Source organism: Abramis brama, assembly GCF_963993115.1.
Source record: "Abramis brama genome assembly, chromosome: 9".
Lineage (NCBI taxonomy): Eukaryota > Metazoa > Chordata > Actinopteri > Cypriniformes > Leuciscidae > Abramis > Abramis brama.
Genome location: NC_139971.1, coordinates 5,982,913 through 6,003,492, shown reverse-complemented (window position 1 = coordinate 6,003,492; position 20,580 = coordinate 5,982,913). Strand labels below are relative to the sequence as shown.

General features: G+C 36.2%; 1 protein-coding gene across 1 annotated transcript; it reads right to left on the bottom strand.

The window, feature by feature from the left end:
* Positions 1-1,379: 1,379 nt before the first annotated feature.
* Positions 1,380-16,169, bottom strand: pex16 (peroxisomal biogenesis factor 16). Its single transcript, XM_084123838.1, has 11 exons — positions 15,950-16,169; positions 15,295-15,330; positions 15,127-15,203; positions 10,923-11,056; positions 10,389-10,489; positions 7,762-7,842; positions 6,038-6,187; positions 4,960-5,032; positions 4,740-4,859; positions 2,376-2,440; positions 1,380-2,266 (listed from the first exon to the last, which is right to left on the bottom strand). Exons 1-11 carry the CDS (start codon positions 16,074-16,076, stop codon positions 2,208-2,210), a joined length of 1,023 nt encoding a protein of 340 aa, XP_083979964.1. The 5' UTR covers positions 16,077-16,169; the 3' UTR covers positions 1,380-2,207.
* Positions 16,170-20,580: the final 4,411 nt, after the last annotated feature.

Here is a 20,580-nt window from a genome sequence, read left to right as displayed (position 1 = left end):
CTACATGCTTCTGTGAACCTTCAATGCAACATCATTTTTGGTTACACTTTATGTTAAGGTTACTCAAATAAGTACTGAGCAATATTAATTAACTACATGTACTCAAAGTTAGGGTTATTACTACAGTAAGTACATGTAGTACATGTACATTACTTAATTTTTTTGTAGTCTTCCCCAGATCTGTCTTGACACCATCCTGTCTCTGAGCTCTACATGCATTCTCCTCATGGCTTGGCTTTTGCTCGGATATTATGCATTTTCAGCTGTTAGACCTTTTATTGAGAGGTGTGAGCCTTTCCAAATCATACCAATTCAATTGAATTTGCACAGATGAACTCCACTCGAACTGTAGTGACATCTACAAGCGAAATTGGAATTCTCCTGAGCTAAATTTGAAGTGTCCCAGAAAAGGGTACGGATACTTATGCAGTGTAATTATTTCAGTTTTTTATTTGTAACAAATTTATAAAGATATACACAAATCAGTTTTTTTGCTTTGTCATTATAGTTGTATGGCGTGTATATTGACGAAGGAAAAAAATCTTTTAAAACAGTTTAGCATAAGTCTGCAACATAACAAAATGTGAAAAAAATTAAGGGTTACAAATACTTTCACAAGGCACTGTATATAGTTGACACACCTGTGTGTTACTTTACATGTATTCATTTGTGTCAATAAAATAATTTATAGGAAACACAACAAAAGCAAATGCATTTTATCAGAAAATCAATTCTAGGCGTGATTAATGAACTCTATAAAGGTTTAATTGTTTTTAAATTGATTTAGATATTGATCCCATCCCAACATGGAAGGTAATTTGCTAGTGGTGAAAAGGCTTTAGAATTTAATATACTAATAACAGTATACAGTGGTTAGACAGGATACATGACTACGTTATGTGCAAACTTACAAAACCTCTGGTGGATCAGATAAACTTCAGAATATACGCACACAGCATAAAGATAAAAGAGCGAAAGAGATAGATAAATTGCACTGGGAGCTAGTGAGTATCTAGGGGCACAATTCAAGAGAGATGTCTTTTTTAACCCCACAGGGACGTATAATGGATAGCTTGGCTGTTCCCAGCTCTGAGGTCCATGAGGACATTTTTTGCCTTTCTTCCGGAAGCAGTTTATCATCTTCAGCATTGCTGATACTGTAGTTCAGGGATTTTTTCACGAGCATATACACTACAGCCGCGACTCCATGAATCTGGAGGACATACATCACATTTATGTTTAATTCAAACATTGATTTGAAAAGCTGAATGAAAACACTGTGAGACCAGACTTTGAGTTATGGCCCATATGTGTACAAGTAGCTCTTAGAGGCATTATAAATTCTGCTCTCTGATGGAAAACACTTGAGGCATGAGGACTCTTATTATTTAAAGATTTATTAAATGCACGGAGGTATTTACAAAACCAATTATGCAATTTCACACTTTCAGCATTTCAAAAAAGTCATGCTTTTCATTTTTGCTTCAGGTCTTTCAATCAAAGTAATGATGGGCTTTCAAACAGAGAGGCGAATGAGTTTATTTCACACAGTGTAAAAACACGCTCATAGTGCTGGTTTAGATGCCAAAGTCTCATTGGAGTCCTGTGAAACAACGGTGGACCTTCATCATTGATAGATTATACCATTTAATGAGCAAATGTAGCAAACAATTAAAAGTATCAGATTCAGATTCAGCTTCATCCCATCCATGCCACAAAACTCTTGAGGATGAATCAGACAGAAACAGAACAAACAGAAAGACTGTCTAATTCATTTCAGCCAGTCAATTATTGTGTTCAATAAAACCGTTCCCTGGAATTAACCATCTAAATCAGAAAGAAGGCATTCATGTTTAGGGATAGATAACGGGATGAGAGAGAGCTTGAAGTTTGGCCAAAATTCATTTGACAACAGATGTTTATAAGTGCAAAAAATGTGGAAAAAGGCTCAGATGCATACAATTATGTGAAAGCTAAAAGAGATAAGAAAAACAGCAATCTTGATATCCACTATCCAGATATATGCATCTCAGGGACCAGCAGTGCATCTGTTACTCACTGACTACAAAACTCCTCAATAAATGTGGTAATGTTCTGGCACAGGTGTGATTGAGTCCTTGTGTCGCTGTAGCATCCTCTAAATGGCTTCCTCTCATTCTCTACTAACCATTTTGGCGGCGCAGACCTGTGAAAGATTCACTTTGACGTCAGCCCCAGTTATAAAAGTAGATCTTCTGCCAAATGGGCAAGTACTCCATCAGCGGACCTGAGAGGACAGGAAAAGAAATCCAGTCAGCACATATCTCTGAGCTTTTTTAAAGCTTTTAGTGTGACAGCATTGAACATCCATTGGGTGAGATGGATACGCCACTTACGTGCAACAAAACCAACTCCGGGAACATAATCTGCCAAGAAGCGAAGGAGGAAGAGAATCTTCGTCCTGTGAGTGTAAAAGAGACATTAGATCTGGGAACAAAAAGCCCCATTATGCAGTGAAGGTGTGCATGGTGAAATCTAGATAGATGACGTGTAAAAATACATTTTTTATATTTTCTGGAAAAAAATATAGCCGTGCGAAGCCAGCTGTCATGATGCCAGGAAGTGGCTAAAAGGCAAGGCCCCGATATATTTCAAGCGAAATCAAAGACGAACTGGCATGACGTCATTTTGAGCAAAATCGGGCCAAAACAGTTTGAAAAAGCTTGTCAAAGTAAACCTTCCGGGAAGTTCACTCTGGCTGGTAAACACCTTTGATGTACCATTTGTCCATGCCGATGATGTAATAGGTAGGTGTGGCTCTGAGACATATGTCAGACGCAAGTATCACGAACACACTGGAGAGCTGTTTTATAGTAGAAAGTAGCGTCACTAGCTACGTTTGCATGGACACCTTTTGTTTCAATGAATGAATTCATTCCGATTGATGAAGCCGAACGTAGTGTTTACATGAACGCTAAATAAAGTGTTCAGGCTGATGTGCACGTTTATGTCACAAGCTTCAAATCGGAATTGATTTTTATGACGTGTGCACACTGCACGAATATACAGAGTTTCCCGCTGTTTGCACTTACTAAATTACTTCTTTTATTTGATTTCAGGTCGTAATTAGGAGACGACGAGCACATGAATTGTTGTGCCGTTCTGCTTATATTTATCAAGCTGTAAAAAACGCCTCTTTCCACGCCCAAAACAAAGCGTCTGTGAATGAGAGTCGGAAAACAAGGACTGGTGGGACGTAGTTTTGCTCCACTTCACAGACGATGAGAGGAAGGAGAATTTTAGAATGAGACGACAGTCATTGATGACACTTCATTCAACAACAGCAGCTCGTTCATTGCGTCATACGTCATTACCATTTCTACGTCATTAAACATGCGCAGTACTTTCAATCCGATCAAGTGTTTACATGTCCTCTCGATCGGATTACAAAAGGTTTAAACCACCCCTTACAATCCAAATTTAAATGAAATGGATTTGGCCAATTCATGCTGGTGCTTTCTTACCGCTGTCATTTTTGTTCATTTTGTTATTGAGAGGAAAGTGTGCAGCAAATATTTACATAAGCCAGGTTTCCATCCAAGGATTTTTTTTGCGGAAAAAGGTTTAGCGTATCAAAATGTTTACCGATATAGCTGATGGAAATGCCAATTTTCTATAATTTTTTGCAAATGTTTTTCCGTTTAACTTTAGCGCATAAATTGTAGGTCTATACTTCAAATGTCGCGAAAAACTAATTTGGAAACACTTTTTGTACAGAAAAAGGGCTTTAACACAAATTAATGTGGTGTCACATGACAGAATTAGCCTATTCAGCATCCTTTTGTTAAAGATTATTTCTATACGACCAAACATTTTACTGTACCAATCTTTTTTATGGATCCTAAAATTTTCCATAGGCTACAGGACAAATGAGCTGCCCTGTGTCCAAACCCATGGGGTTCATCAAATAAAGGCTGAAACATACAGTCCTGTCAGACAAGCCTTCCCACTACGCAGTGATTTTTGATAAACTAATATTTCCTAATTTAGAAATAGGCTTATTATAAGTGAAAATAATAAGCAGTGATATAATTTGCGATATACATGACATTATGTATGGAAATGACTCGAGGGCTGATTTTTTTTAGCGATACAGCAAAACTTACGTGACAAAGCGGGGTTTTTTTTTATAGATGACGTCATTACGCACACCATTTTATCGGTAATACGCCAATTGGATGGAAAGAGGCTGGATACAGCACATTTCACAATCTTTTTTTAACGTATATTCACTTTGTTGATAAAAAAACAGCGCAAAAAGTGGATGGAAACTTGGCTATTTTCATCTAAATGATCGGCATTGGGACGTTCGCTAACAGTATATCGCTGCAAAGGTATCGTATGCAAACATATTTTTACCCCTAAAAGCAAAAAACGAAAACTTTGCTGTTAGTATATCAGGCCTTAATCGGTTGCTAGGGTTTTCTGAGTGGTTGCTAAGCCCATATCAGATTTTATTTAACCAATTCGTTCTACGTCAAGTGAAAATTTGAACTCTGATTGCTTAGAAAACAGAACCTCCTCTCAAAACACTGCACAATTTGAGGAATGATTCATGTTTGTAGGACAAATTGTGCAAGCTGAGTTGCTCACCAAAGATGAAATATTTAAGCTTAATGGATTTGAACAAAACACTACCAGAAGCACATCATATGAGAAGACTGCACTAATGCAGAGGATGCAATAAAGGAAGCACTGACTCAGAGTATCGGTCATAGAAGGGTGAGCGGAGCAGGTAGTAGAGGAGAAGGAAGGCCCGTCTCCTCATCTCAGCGCGCTCTCTGCGGTTCAGCGCCTTCATGTCACTCAACAAACTGAAACTGGACAGAAAACAGCATCAGATTGAACTTCTTTAAATCTTTACAGACAGACTGACAAAGACAGCAAAGAGAGAGAGGAGCAAACTTCAGCACTCTGTACCTGGTTATCTCTAATAGACCAGAGATGATCCAAGGCTTCCAGGAACGCTTTCCACAAATCCCGAGACTGGCCACTTGCAAATGTTAAGGATGATGGATGACAAACTGAAAAAATATTCTAACAATTTCATCACCATTGATCATCTTAAAACTTCATGAGGATTTTATAATGAGCATACGTTTTAGAGTTTGGTATAACTAGATAAATCCTCATGAAGCTTTAATATGATCAGTGGTGATGAAACTGTTTGAATATTTTTATGACCATGCTCTCATTCATGCAAATGCTTTTAAACAATTCAAGTTACAAGTCTGTGAATATCCTGGCTATGTGACACACACGACGCACAGAAAGACGCGTTGCTCACCAAATCAAAATATCTCTCCCTCCCTTTTGCAGCGATATCTCTTTGATGATGTGTTTACTGACGCGAGGGCGGGACAACCTGTCAATCACATGAGATTGACCAATAGCAAACCACAACCATGCTATTTCATATGGACAAATTCAAGTCCCGCACTACATTTTTTTCTAATCCGAGAAGCCGTTTCACTTGGATATACGTCACAATAGGGAAGGAAAGTCTATCGCAACTTTCATTTCACTTTAACTATCCTTATCCTTAATCCTAATCCAGTAAACAACGAACTGGAAAAAGCCATGTAAATTCATTGATTAAAGAGTGGTAACACTGAAATCATTCAGCTCTTAAAACTTCTGGAATCCTGAAATGTAATTTACAGAACATTTGACGGCCTTTGAATATTGTATTGGAAAATAGGAGGCATTGGAGTAAAAAACGTTGAGAACCACTGCATTAGAGTAATTGTATTTCATTATATTTTAAGTGTTTATTTTGTTTGACCATGCTGTAAAGAAAATGTGTAGATGGTCACATAAAATGACACTTAAAAACCAAGCGGTAAGCAGTAATCTTACAATAGCTAATTCCCACTTGAGTTTTCCAATTGTTCCCACACCCCTGGGAGTAAATTAACTATTCAGCTATCCTGGGATAATATTACACTGGGATATTGTTGTGAAAATTGTCATAAAAGAGAATTAGCAGAAAGGATACAATGAACAAGCGGTCGTGCGATGTACAGGGACTCTGCAATGGTTTCCTGCAGACCCAGAGGGGTCGGGCTTGAGTGGAGGTCCTCTTCCTGATTCCTACTTGTTTTCCTTTTCTGTGGGAGACCCCAAAGACGAGACTGTAATGATGGTGCTGAAAAAAAAAAAGAAACAATACATTTTTATAAGGGCACAGAACTTACTGCTTAAAAATATTTATTTCTTACCGTTTAAAAACCCCCAGAGAAAATAAAAAACTAGCGCTGTCAAATCGATTAATTGCATCTAACATAAAAGTTGTTGTTTATATAATATGTTGTTTTATGTTAGATGCGATTAATCAATTTGACAGCACTAAAAAGTCGGCACACCAAGGCTCCAAAAAAGCAAAAGATTAAAAAAAATTATGTTGGGCTCACACACAGGTAATGTTTCAAGCATGCTGTAAAAAGTAAAGGTTTTTACCCAACAAGCCTTTATACCCACAGGTGATTAATCAAGGATCACATGCCAAGAAAAAAAGATAAGAAAGTAATGGAACAAAAAGGCAAAAGAAAAATACAAGATACTAAATGTGAAAGTCAAATTTTAAACATGCAAAATTAATAATATTAAGAAAAGAATGATTCCAGCATAAAACAAAGAGAAAACCCAAGAATCTTAAAGAAACGGACGGATATCAAAATCTTCATTTAATCGCTAGTTTCTAATGTGTAAATCCAGGAGGTTTCACGTTTCAAAAGTACATGATTAATGTCACCTCCATGCCGTGGACAGTTGACTAATTCTATTCCTACGTATTGTAAGGTAGAGACCTAATGTCTAAAAGTAGCAAAGTGCTGAGTTACCAGACTTGTGAAATCTCGATTTCTTATTTTACAATTTTTTGCAGTATGTGTCAGTATGTGTGAAAGTTTGAGTTTTATAAGTAAAATTACATTGTTGATATCTATATTACAAAATTACATCTATTGTCAAAAGGCACTTTATTTAAAAAAATGTGAGGGAGGGGTTAAATCCGCTCAAACCAAACTATTGTGAAGATTAGGTGGTCTCTTAGATACTACATGCAGTGGTTTTTCAAAGCATTTCTTGAAATTAGGGTCCCTGCCCACAATATGCCAATGTTTAAGTAACACACCTTCTATGTCTTTTGCCAACGGTGAGTATTGAATATAGCAGTTCACTCGATGTTCTTTTAACAAGACACACACGTTGTGACATATTCATAAAACGACTCGCAGCAGACTGAATCCATTCTTCCTAATATGCTTTTTCTCTAAACCTCTGATAAAGTTGCTGCTTGATGTTGGAAGTCATCATCACCTACACTGCACATACGACGTATACGACTGAACTGAGATATGTAATGAATGTTTTAATGACTCAGGATGATAAGACGTACCATGTTAACAGTGTATTATGATCAGTAGGTTTTCGATTCAGACCTGATAGAGATTTGATAACGAATTTGATACGCTCCTGATGGAATTCGATGGTAATTTCAGTGCACTGCAGTTATCACTAAACAGTTTATGAAACTCAAACTCATACTGAGACTCCATATTCCAATTCCATAGCCAGAAAACATCATCAATGTACCGCTTCCATCGCACAATATGTTTTAAGAAAGGGTTACAATCTGGATGGTACACAAATCGTTGTTCAAACATATCACATTATTTCCTTTATCAAACACCCAAACGTCCTGTTTTTGCCAAATCTTACCGTTTCCCAGAGGCCGGACCACTCTTCCTGAACGCTGGCCCACGAAAGACGTGTCCTCATCATCTTCTTCTGTATTGTTCTCTGTGTAGGGAGATCAATATATGAGCCGTGTGCAGGAAATCACTTTTCGCCATAAAGAACCCACAGTACATTGACTGCAGGAGCAGTTTCCTTCGAGTCTCCCGGTGTTACGCTCAAGGACAAACCGCAGTACCTCCATGGGCTCTTACTCAGCCTTACATTACACTCAACAACACAATGACAGTTTATCTGCACAGGCCATACACTGCTCTTATTGTCTCACACACGGTTTATTTATTGTCATCAGTGGGAGTGTTCTGGTGCTTATTGTTGTGGGTTCATTGTTTGATGTGAATGTGCTAAAAGCCCTGCACGGTGTTTCCAGAGACACTTCAGTTGGTTAATGCAGTGCAGTCATCCTGTCATGCAGTGGAGAAATAACAATAAATTAACTCTGACTTTTGAATTTGAAATCTTTGTGTTATTATTTCGATTTCTGCATTCGGCATACTTTTATTCATAGGTGTATATACTGTATTTTCTCAGTTCTTGCATTCTTTGGGAATTAAACCTAACCTTGGCATTGTTAGCACAGTGCTCTAATATTTGAGCTTCAGGAACACTTAGTAACTAAGATCATCTCTGTTTCCATCCACCTATTTTTAAGTGAAATTTGTGATATTGCATTGAAAATAAGCTGGATGGAAACGCCATAAATTCTAAAATTGCGCATAAAAATGTATGCAATCGATTGAGGTGGATCATTTTTTATCAGATAAGAAGACATGCGCATAAACTACAATGGAAACACATTTACAGAATAAATCCCTCGATGCACAACAAAAAACTCATGTGATTTAGTTAGTAGTAGTTATCAGTCAAATTAATTTTTACTTTGTTTATATAGTTTTTCTTTTTTACCCAACAAACATAAGGATACTGATAAACACAAGGCACATGCATTTTTACTTCTTAGGTACTCAATCTATGGCAAATTTTTGTGAAGGAAGACAAGCATGTGAAGTTTATCTGGTTTCAAACTGAAGCCAAACACTGTCTGAAGGTTTCCTGAAGAACTGAAAAGCTCTTAAACCTATTGCCAATAAAGTCATGCAGAATAGCAGATTTGAACAAAAAAATCAAGTGCAAATACAAATACAAAAATAAGATGAGTAAAGAAAACAGGGTTCTTAATTTTAATAATCACCCTTTGTTAAATATATGAACACAGAAACCCCCTGTTAACAGTTAATGTCACGTTTTCCATTCCATGACTATGTTATGAATGAATGAATTTATATGTATGTATGACTTGTGCAATAAATAAATAAATGACTAGTAAAATAATAGCCGCGCCGCGTCTATGACAACTCGAGGTATCGCACACATCGCACTTTCTCAGTTTATGGCCAGCAATATCATTATGTTTAAGGACATTATGGAATTGAGATAATGTCTGTACTATGTTATGATTATACTGTACAATTAAATACAATAGTTGCTGAGTGTGTCATCTGAACACTTTACCTCAGAGCGTCCGTTAACTGAATGCATTGAGAATATCACCTGAAAATCCGATAACATCAGCAATTTTCATTCAAGCAGCTGATTTCTGTAAATAAATGTAAAATTAAATGTATATTGCAGCACAGGGTGAAATCATTTAGAATGATTTGAGACAAATATAATGTAAATTTAATATAAAACGATGTAAATGGCGCGGCAGGATTTTGAACAAGGTCCTGAGCCGTTGCTGGGCGCCGCCGGTGTGTGTACACCATAGACTGTAAAAGGTGTACACTCATACAGAATGTGTTCTAATTTTAAATACGTGGCGCTGTGCTTCTCGTCCGGTGTGCGACCATCTTTAATGTGCTGTTTTCTTTGATGAAGTCGAAGAACTCTTTTCTTATTACTGGCAAGCTTACTTTTTTCGGTTGTGGACAGAGTGTTTCACTCCAGCTACGCGAGCGCGGACGAGCGCTGCGTCGTCTTCTTATTTGACAGGTGTTCGCGGGTGCAATACTGCCACTTGAGGTCAACCAGGTACTGGCGCTGTAGTATTTACGTGTCATGTTATCATAAGAGTCCTATTCATTTTAAACATTGTGGTTATTTTCGCCAATACCGGTATATTGTCACACTCTAAATTAACACGATGTCGATATTTCATGCTTTGAATATCACGATTATCGTCAACACCGGTATATTGCAACACCCCTATATGCCACTATTGTATATTTTAAACTATATTAAGTACAACAAGAGATATCAGTTTATCACATGCTTTCTCATATGATGGTAGAACAAAGAGTCTTCAGTTCATTATAAATGAGAGTGGCAAGCAGGGCGGAGCCAAGAGCTGTGGGAACGGAGCGAGGCCGGTGGCGCGAGTGCTAAAGAGCTCCGGAATGATCATCAGAAATAATTGTAGGATAAAATGGCTATTTTCACATTGACCACACTTAATTCTTTCATATTTAACTCAATAAAAATCTTCCACGGGTTAAAGTTTCATACAAGGCTTTGTTGAGTCAATAGTTTGTCTTGAACTTTTCTAGTTATTTTTGAAATATGAATCTGCTTGTGGTTCTTGTCTATCTCACCTTGACTACAGAGCTGAGAGTCCCTGTCCAGGGGAATTATAGGTGGTGATGTCTGGATGCCTGATTTGTACCAGAAAAGCAGGAGACAGCGCAGAATCGCTCTGAAAACACAGGAGAGAATGACGAATTGGGACGACAGAAATGAGGACACAGCAATAATTAGATTAACTGTTAGTACAACTGAACATGACAATTCTGTCATCAATGAGAGCTACAGCAGATGAATATTCATAAAACATCAACTTAAATTTTTTTGTTTTGTAAAAGCTATTGTATGGCTTTAGAAAATGGTGGTGGAGTCATATGGACTATTTTTATGGTGCTCTTTGTGTCCTTTTTTTAGCTTGTTTTGGAGTGCATGTCCCCATTCACTTTCATTGTCTGGAAAAGAGCACTCAGAACATTCGGCTAAACATTTTACATCCCGTAGAAAAGAGAAAGTCGTACATGAAACGACATGACGGTGCATAAATAATGATGTCCTCTTGGTGAACTACTTCTTTAAGCATACTACCTGTGAAAGAGGGTCCTTACTTGGCAATCTGAATGAGAACAATAACAAGCCAACGTCCAGCGTCCCCCCACAGCTTGGCGGCCCCCATCTCAGTGAAAACCTCCACATACTCCAATACTGACAGCCAGGTTAACAGCTTCTGTTGAGAAAGAGACTACACACACACACACATGCATAAGATCAGGATAAAACGCAGAGAAATGTTTAATATTTTTCAGTTCAGTTTGGTCCAAAAGAAAAGAGGTTAGCCGTACTGTACTCTCAGCCTTAGTGTGTCATTATTAAAATTCATCATTTCTTTATTACTGTGGTTTAATCCATTTTAGATTAAAGTGATAGATCAACCAAAAGTGAAAACTAGTTACTTACCCTCATGTCTTTCCAAACCCATAAGACTTTCATTCATCATCGAAACACAAATGAAGATATTTTTAACTAAATCTTGAGAGATTTCTGTTCCTCCACTGAAAGTCTGTTCACCCAAAACTCTGATGCTTCAAAACATTCATAAAGAGCTCATAAAAGAAATCCATACGAACTGAGCGGTTTAATCCATGTCCTCTGAAGAGAAACGTATCACACAAACACTTTATATAACGAACACATTTCATTTAGCAAGTTTGTTTTTCAGTAACATGTCATTCAAACATGCTTGTTGATGTGTGAGAACCAATGAGATTTGTTCCCGTTTGTCACAGGTACAACTGAGCTTTCGATACCATATTGGAGTCCTCTATGTGTGTTTGCTTATCAATGTTTATGTGTGAATAAAAGCCTCAATTAAATGTGTTCATTATATAAAGTTATCGTATCTCCTCAGGAGACTTAAGGATTAAACCACTCGATTCGTATGGATTTATTTTACAATCTCTTTAAGAAAGTTTTGGGTGATTGACTTTCAATGGAGGGACCGAAAGCTCTCAGATTTCATTTAAAAATATCTTTATTTCTGTTTCGAAGACGAACGAAAGTCTTGAGGGTTTGGAACAACATGAGAGTAAGCAGTTGACGACACAATTTTCTATTTGGGAGAACTATCCTTTTAACTCTCCTAAATGGAACAAAATTAACTGTGGATGGGAGCTTTACATGTCAGTCAGTCTTCCTGTCTAAGTGGTGTTTTTAAGCCAGAATGAGAAAGAGGACTAGACTTTATGTCGTTTACTGGACTAGTTGGACTATCACAAACTCAATATAAAGTCAAACAGCCTCTGAGGAGGTCCATTATGGTCACGACTCAAAAGCCCATGGCTGTAAACACAAACTCGTTCTTCTTGTCCCCGTGGCTGAGCTGCTGTGAAAGTACCTGTCTTTAAATGTGTTTATTCCTGTGCACTGCCAATGGAGCCCACAAAGCCAAATATGTCTCTCAAGTACAAACATAATAGAAAAGAAAAAAACAATGGCGCTTTGTAGACTGCTTTTGAAGGGGTCAGGCGTATTTCACAAGCCGCCCATTTCAAAGCCATCTCGAGCGATTCGAGGCTGTCATCATGGGGGCGAAAATGTGGATAACAACAAGTCTATTGCAGCACAGTGGCAGAGTTGGGGCAAAAGACCTGGGAAATAAATTATTTGACAATGTGCGGTCAAAGGAAGCAGCTTGCAGCGACTTTGAACACATGAAGCTTGCCACAACTTTGAATCTTCTCTCTTGAAGCAGACACAGACTGTGCTGTTTCACAAGTTTCACAATAGAAAACTCTCATTCGCAGATAACTTTATGGTGGTTGCCATGCCAACTGCACATGCACATATCAGTCCCTTATGCAAGTGTGATGATTAAGAAGAGAAAGAGACTGGCTTAGAAGAGTACTTTTATGAGAAAAACACTTTAAATAGATAAAAGAACTTGATGTACCATGAAAACATAATGTATCTGTCAGATAGGAGTGAGTGACATGGTTTTAACTATGTGGAAGCTGACATTGTTGAGTATGTCACTCAACATGTAACATGTATAATGACATCAAAATTCAATATATGAGGGCAAAAATGTTTTTGTCTTGACATAGTTAAGCAATACCACACAAGCATGCTGTTTTTTCATCAGAGGCTGTGTCCGAAATCACATACTCTCAAGTAGGTAGTTATTTTGAATAACTTCTATAGTATGTTTTTGAGTATGTTCTATACGACAATTCACCACGACGTCACAACAGTAATAGACGTTCTTCCGGGTGGCAAAAGCTGAAGCGTTCCTATGGCAACGCTAGTAAATTGCATGGAAGGGAGACCCACTGTCGACAGTAAAAATGTAATAAAAATAAAAAATTTAATTAAATATAATGCATTTTTTTATCATAATAACAACTGTGTTTAATGATACAAGTAAAAAATATAATAAATATGTAATATAGTAGGCCTACACATAATTAGCAAAATACTCTCTCTCTGGCTCTTTTTTCCATGCATCAAAGTGTCCATCATATGCACATTTCCGAATCTCGCCGGAAGTAGTAGGTCATCTGGGTACTTTTTGCCTACTCTTTTATGAGTACTGTGAATTTGGACATACTTCTTTTGTCACATAATGTTTTTCATCTACTACGTAGTAGAGAAGTTTGCAATTTCGGATGCAGCCACTGACTCACTCATTAAGACAGTGACTTGCTGCCACTTAGTAGCAGTTTTAGTTATATATTCAAAGTATTATTACTATTACTATTAAATAGCAGTTGGATCTATAGCGAAGTTGCAATTGACGCAAAATGCAGCAGCCAGAGTACTAATGAAACTTAAAAAGAGAGAGCACATTACACCTGTTTTAATGGAATTGCATTGGTTACCACCAGTTCATCAAAGAATTGATTTTAAGGTTCTTTTATTAGTTTATAAAACACTGCACAAACTGGCTCCTCTATACATTTCAGACTGTCTGTCGAGATATGTCCCAAATCGTAGTTTAAGATCCTCTAGTGCTAGCCTTCTGGCACATTATACAGTAAAGCATAAACGATCTGGCGGTACTTCTTTTAGCCACTATGCTCCACAAATTTGGAATTGTCTACCAGATGAAGTAAAAGAGGCTACTAGCATTCATATTTTTAAAAAGCGGGTTATCTTTTTAAAGTTGCTTGTCAATATAACAATATGGTGTTGTAATATAACAAAGCTGTGTAAGTCAGTTTTATGTTCTATTTTATTTATTTTATTTTATATCGATATTGAGGTCAAACTATATTGCCAATTTACTTTATTTTACACGCTGAACCTTTATAGTTGTTCTCGAATATTTTTATATTTGCATTGTGTGATTGTATTATTTGATTTTATGCATGTGAAGCACTTTGAGTTGCATTCTATGTATGAAAAATGCTATACAAATAAATGTTTATTATTTTTGTATTATAATTTATATTTCAATATTCAAAATAATTTAAAAATAAAGCATTATTTATTTATGCAATTATAATTCCAAAGTAAATTCATCTAAATGCTGCTTTAAATGTAGCTCCGGGGCCACTTCTGCAGTGCAAAAATGGATTTCATTGTTACTGATTATATTTGACTGGTAACAGCCTATAGCGTCTCATTATTCTAACTTTTTGATTAAATGGAAGAATTTGGCATTAACGATGATGCACACATCTAGTAAGGTTAGAACAAAAAAAAATGCCTTCATAAAAGTAAAAATGCCCATGGAAATCAATTTAAGGTGGCAAATGTCACCCCTTAATTGAAAAGTCAATTTCAGTGACTGCAGAGAACTAAACACCGCACAGAAAATGAAAAATATTAAAAGCTGTGAGTCAGCTGTCCACAACAGGCCAAAACAAGTCAAGGTACCAGCACAAAAAATAAAATAAAAAATCAGCAAAATATTGTCTAATTATCATGATGATATCGAGATATAATTTTCTGTCAGTATCGCACACCCCTACTGTAAGAACAAAACTTACTCTCTACTTCACTAGAAACAAATATTCTGATGTCAAATAGCAGTTGAAGTTTAATTTTAACAAGGTCTTTGATCATTTCAGCCTGACTAATTGTTTATGCAACGTCATACAAGGTGGATTGTTATGTGTCAATGTGAGTGGACCATTCCATGTGTGAAAGGGGCGCTTACTTAAAAGCCTGGCAACAAAAATGGACCATTTATTTTCAAGAGTCAGAGAGGAGGTGGAAAAATGAAACCAAAAAACCCTTCACTGACAATAAGAAGACCTTGAAGCAAAAAAAACCTTAATATATAATATGACATTAAGGGACATGCATTACCACAGTCAACGTCCGAGAAAGATTCTTCCTTAAGATACCATCATTCAGCAGCACTAGCAGGTTAGATGCTGAGTAGACTGCAAATCAAAGTGAGAAACATAAAACACAACAGAATATATAGAAGGGCATTAATACAAGAAAAAGACTATATAAAGTAGTGAATCCTACCCAACTCTGAGATTTCATGAGAGTCTGAGAAGCGACCTGTAATGAGAAAAATACTATGTAATCAAAAACTGTCTAGAGTTATAATCTAGAGAGTGGTTACTTTGAAGAAGCTCAAACATAAAAAAATATATATTTACATAGATTTGCTTATCATTTTAGTCATAGTTTCCATACTCCAAATTCTGTTATTTCATAGTTTTTATTACTTTTTTATTCTAAAATGTGGAACATAGTAGCTAATAATAAAGAATGAGTAGGTGTGTCCAAAAATGTTTGAATATACATTATACAGTTAATGGGTAGTTGGCATGACAGGTCAAACAGTGACAGTGGTGTTCTACATTGTGGTATGACAAACTTTAAATGCATTTTTTTATATCTCATGTTAATTAGGCTACATGAAATATTTGAGCGTTTAGAAGAGTGTACGAGGCATGCAAATTACACATCCCACATACATTTGATGAATTTTAATGTATTTGAAATAAAAAAAACAAGGACCCAAATACAGAAGGTAACAACACAATACAGACAGCTGCCGATAAACTACAATAACTTAATATATATACATCTAGCTTCAGTCTTGCACGACTCTGTTTTACAAGCCGTGAGAGAGTATGTTTACTTTCACTTTGACAGACATTCAGAGTCTCACCTGCGATCAGGTAACTCAGCGCGCGCACTGTGCTCTCCAGGTGAGACGCGGCCGCCGGGTTCGTCCTCACATACTCCTGATAACGCTCATACACACGACTTAACTTATCCATGTAGAGCACCGACATCACAGTCAAAGCAATAAATTCACAATCACACACAACGCATCGCAGAAAACACACGGAGACTGACACTTCCGCAGATGCAGAGCGTTTTCCTTTGACGCCACTTCCTGTTCGGCTAGCGCGCGAGACATTTAAAGACGCAGTTACCTGTTTACAGTCAAACGTTATTTTGCGTATGCGTGTACATTTATTCATGATGCACATTGCACAGACGTAAGTGTGTCTATATACTTGGATAAAGAAGTTGGCATTCTCAATGGCAAGTACTCAAATGGCAGGATGCCTGGTTGAACTGTGCCAGGGATGCTTGTGCAGGTTGCTTCAGGAAAAACTCGTCAAAGCGAAATGTTATGCACCCTCCGGCTAAGGGTATGTACCTTTACAGTTTATGGTATGTACAATGGATGAACTTAAAAAAAATACATATATATATATATATATATATATATATATATATATGGGTGTACTTTAGTAGTAAAAAGTAGTTTGTCACACTTTTCCATTTCAGCTTTATTTTTGTTAAATAAACAATGACACAGTGTAATATGTCATGTGTTGTTGTTCGTCTGAGGCTGTATTTGCCTACTTTTAAGACCTGCTAAAGACCAGATGATCTTTTTATTATGTCCTGATACGTCCTTAAAACCATATAATTCAAATAGCTTTCTTTCTTCCACACACACACACACACACACACACACACACACACACTTTTGTTACTATATTTGTTTATATATATATATCTTCTAGAATGATAATTTTTATCAAGCTCGTATATTAAGTTCAGTAATTTCACTTAAATGGCAATGAAAATTACCTATGAATTGTAATTTAAATGAAATTACTGAACTTAAATATACAAGCTTGATAAAAATGATCATTCTAGAAGAAAATTTCAGATGGCACTTAGAGGCTTTTTCATCTGAACTCTTCATATATATATATATATATATATATATATATATATCCCTGACTGCACTGTCAGTGAACTAATATCAGAATATTCAAATAATCTGTCAAACTAAAATGTTTCAGAACCTTCCATGAGCAATGTATACAATATTTTTGTGCTAATGTTTTGAGAACATTATTAAAGACCAGATATCTTTGAATGAACATTCAAGCAAAGTTACTGGAGGAACGTTTGTTCATAACTTTGTTATACTGTACAGTGTATTGCTGTTTTGAAATGTTTAGCATTGCATGCTGTTTCACATACTATTTTTAAGAGTACAGCAGTTTGTTTTACAGTGTTTACAGCAGTATGCTAGTCTTCTGCTCTAAACATTTTCTCTCTTTGAACCAGTAATCTTCTAAAACCTCGTCTATGGGTCAACAGCGCAGACAGGGATTAGAAAACCTCTAGATGCATGACCCAAAATTGAATATAGCCCATAACCATCATCAGTGCTTTCAAATGAACTAGAATTAATTGAGCATATGCGTTTATAGAAGCAATCCACTTTAATTTCTTTAAAAGGTTAATGATCCATTTCTCGCTTTATGTTAATAACTGAACACTAGAGGTTGCAAAATCTCCCAAGTAAGTTCAAGCCTGTGTTTACTGGCCATCTGGCACTGGTGGGCATCTAGAGATGGGCTGAGTGGGCACACATGAATACACACACTGTAGAGAGAAAGAGACCACATTATAGTCATGGATTAGTTTTGAGTGTAGATAAAATCTGTTACCCCCTGACTTGATATAAATCTGAATTTATATATTCTGGTATATAATAATATAATTCTAGTATGGTGTAATATACTATACACTGTAAAAATGAGTACGCTATCGCTATATCTAATCAATAAAATTGTGGCAACAGATTACAAGCAATATTATTAATTAAATTTAACAAATTGAGTAATAATTAATCAAATTAATTCCTTAAAAGGTAACCATTTAAAATTAGTAAAATTTACAACAATTTTTTTTAAACAATTTTTTTTATTGCCAACATTGAAGACACCTGATGTTAACAAGCAGAATCACTGAAGGATAAATTTTAAGTCATTTTAAGTCACCATTATGGTGATCAGTGTTTGTTTTAGTTGGGCTCTTGACCTTAAATCATTGACTTTAGATTTTGTTTGGCTGCTGTACCGGAGTTATAACAGCCAGATGAACAACGAGAAAAGGTGATCTGATGGTGTTGGTTGTGTTTTAACATAATCATTATTTCACAATCATTTGACCTGAATCTCTGAACTCATATAGATCCCAATTTACTTGGGAACCTAATTTACCAATTTAGGTTTTTAATTATAGCAGCACTGTTCTTGCACAGCATATTATTTTGAACTTTTACAATGTAATCCAAAGATTACTTAAACATGTCTCATATACAAAAAATATTTTTTTGTTGTTGTTTTGATTTAGTTTTTAGACACACAGACATCAATAATCAGCCTGTGAATCTCAACAATGGTGCCAATTATAAAGCATGTTGCAGTGCATTCTGGGTGCCACCAATCAAAACTCATTCATGGCTCCCATCATACATTGCTGCATGAATAAATAATGAGCTTATGATCAGAGGTGATCTGTTTGTCACCATTGCTGAGATTCATACGCAAATTCTTGATGTCTGTGTGTGCCTACATAAAAACTTTTTTTTTAAGTTTTTTTTTTAAATTGATTTGATCATATGGATTTCATTGAAAAGGCTAAAAATAGTATGCTGTACAAGGACAGAGCTGCTATAATTAACCCTTGGGCTGCATTATATATTTGACACCGTTGAGTGCGTTAAGGGACAAAAATGTCCACTCTAAACACTGCCATAAAACTATTATATATTATTATTTTTTTCCACTTTGACTGAGTTCAATATTTTAACCAGCATCAGTCCTCATCATACATACCACATATTTATTTAATTTCAGGATTTTAACCCTTTAAATTCCAGTTTTGGTGACGGTACCCTCAATTTTATAAGAGGAAAAAACACAAAAATCTAATTATTTTCCATATAGTAAATGCAAATTGAAAATCTTGGCTTTGGATTATCACAGTCTTGAATATGTAAAAGATTAGCAGCAAAAAAAATTTTGGTGCATTTTTATTTTTTGTGCTACGTCAGATTAAAATAAAAAAAAACCATTCAGTGCATTAAGGACAAAATTGTCCCCATTGAAACCCATTAAAATATCCATTTTTGAACCCACTGTCATAATATTCTAAAATCATAATTTTTATTCAAATACCCTGTCATCACCAAGCCTTGGGGTAAAATATTTACTTTTTACTGTATTCAACCAGTTGGTACCAATTTTCATACATCTGACAAACATCATGCAGTATTGCAAACATTCTCCTGATTTCTACTAGGTGACTATAACCTGTGTCTGTCTCCCTACACATCAAAATCTCTAGAAAGAAAGCAAAACTACAAGATCACCATGAACATGAACTTTTATTTTTATCATCTTGTCGAGTGTGAAATGGCCGCACCAAAGGCACAGCTTTATAACTTTTGCATCAACCGCACTTGTATAAACACCGATTTCTCACTTAGACTATTGCAAAACAAAGGTAGACTTTGTTTTGGATCCCTCGCAGATAGATCTTTGTGTTGCCGCAAGATGAAAGTTGTTATGTCTAAGGACTGACTGCATGGCTGTGCTTGTGCCTACGTTGTCCTATGTGAGAAATTATTAGTTACCTTTGAAACATAGACTGCTAAAAAACGAAGCCGTGTCAAAGGTTCATGTCTGTGCGTAAATTACGCATGAATCAAACCGAAAGAAAACAATGCCGTGAGAAGCGCTTTCTCTCTCTCGTGCGCGCGCGCGCGCTCACACACACACACACTCACACACACACACACACAGAGAGAGAGAGAGAGTAAAACATGACTTTCAGGATATTGTGATTTTTGTCACTCGCCTAAACACCATGCATTACGGCCCTACACACACACACACACACACAATTTTTGTCAACGCAGACACACATCGCTCTCAGACATCCACACATACTCGGAAACATAATTTTTAGATCTTTGAACCATTCAAATCCTTCATGCACAGTCAAGTGCCCCTATAGTGGAAACCAGGAAAATAGCGTGCATTAGTGACGTCATCTGGTAAAATACACTATATAATGCAAATATAATGCCTTTGCTTCAAAATGAAAGAATGTTTCAACATAAATCATGATTTATGTATTAATGACGGCCCCGGCTTTAAACGACGTTTTAATGGGTGTCAATGGGACATTTTTGTCCCTTATGGTACTGAATGGTGCTATTTGTTCTACACCGTGTGTGTTATACATATTTTAATTTTTTTTTTTCAAAATTTGTAAATTTATGCAAAAAGTCACAACTTTGCCAAATTACATACCATTGGCATTAAAACAGCCAAAATGGTCAAAGAAATAAAAATGAAAAGGACAAAAATGTCCCTAATGCAGCCTAAGGGTTAATAAAGTAAACCTAACTCAGAATTTGGGCTCTATATGAGTTCAGTAATTCAGGTCAAATGATTGTGAAATAATGATTAT

Excerpts from the sequence above, each read along its gene's own strand:
- pex16 (XM_084123838.1), bottom strand. The coding sequence starts at position 16,076 with ATGTCGGTGCTCTACATGGATAAGTTAAGTCGTGTGTATGAGCGTTAT. Across the intron at positions 5,033-6,037 it reads CGCACGACCGCTTGTTCATT|TGGCCAGTCTCGGGATTTGT; the intron begins GTATCCTTTCTG and ends AACATTTGCAAG. Across the intron at positions 2,441-4,739 it reads TTCTATGACCGATACTCTGA|GACGAAGATTCTCTTCCTCC; the intron begins GTCAGTGCTTCC and ends TTACACTCACAG.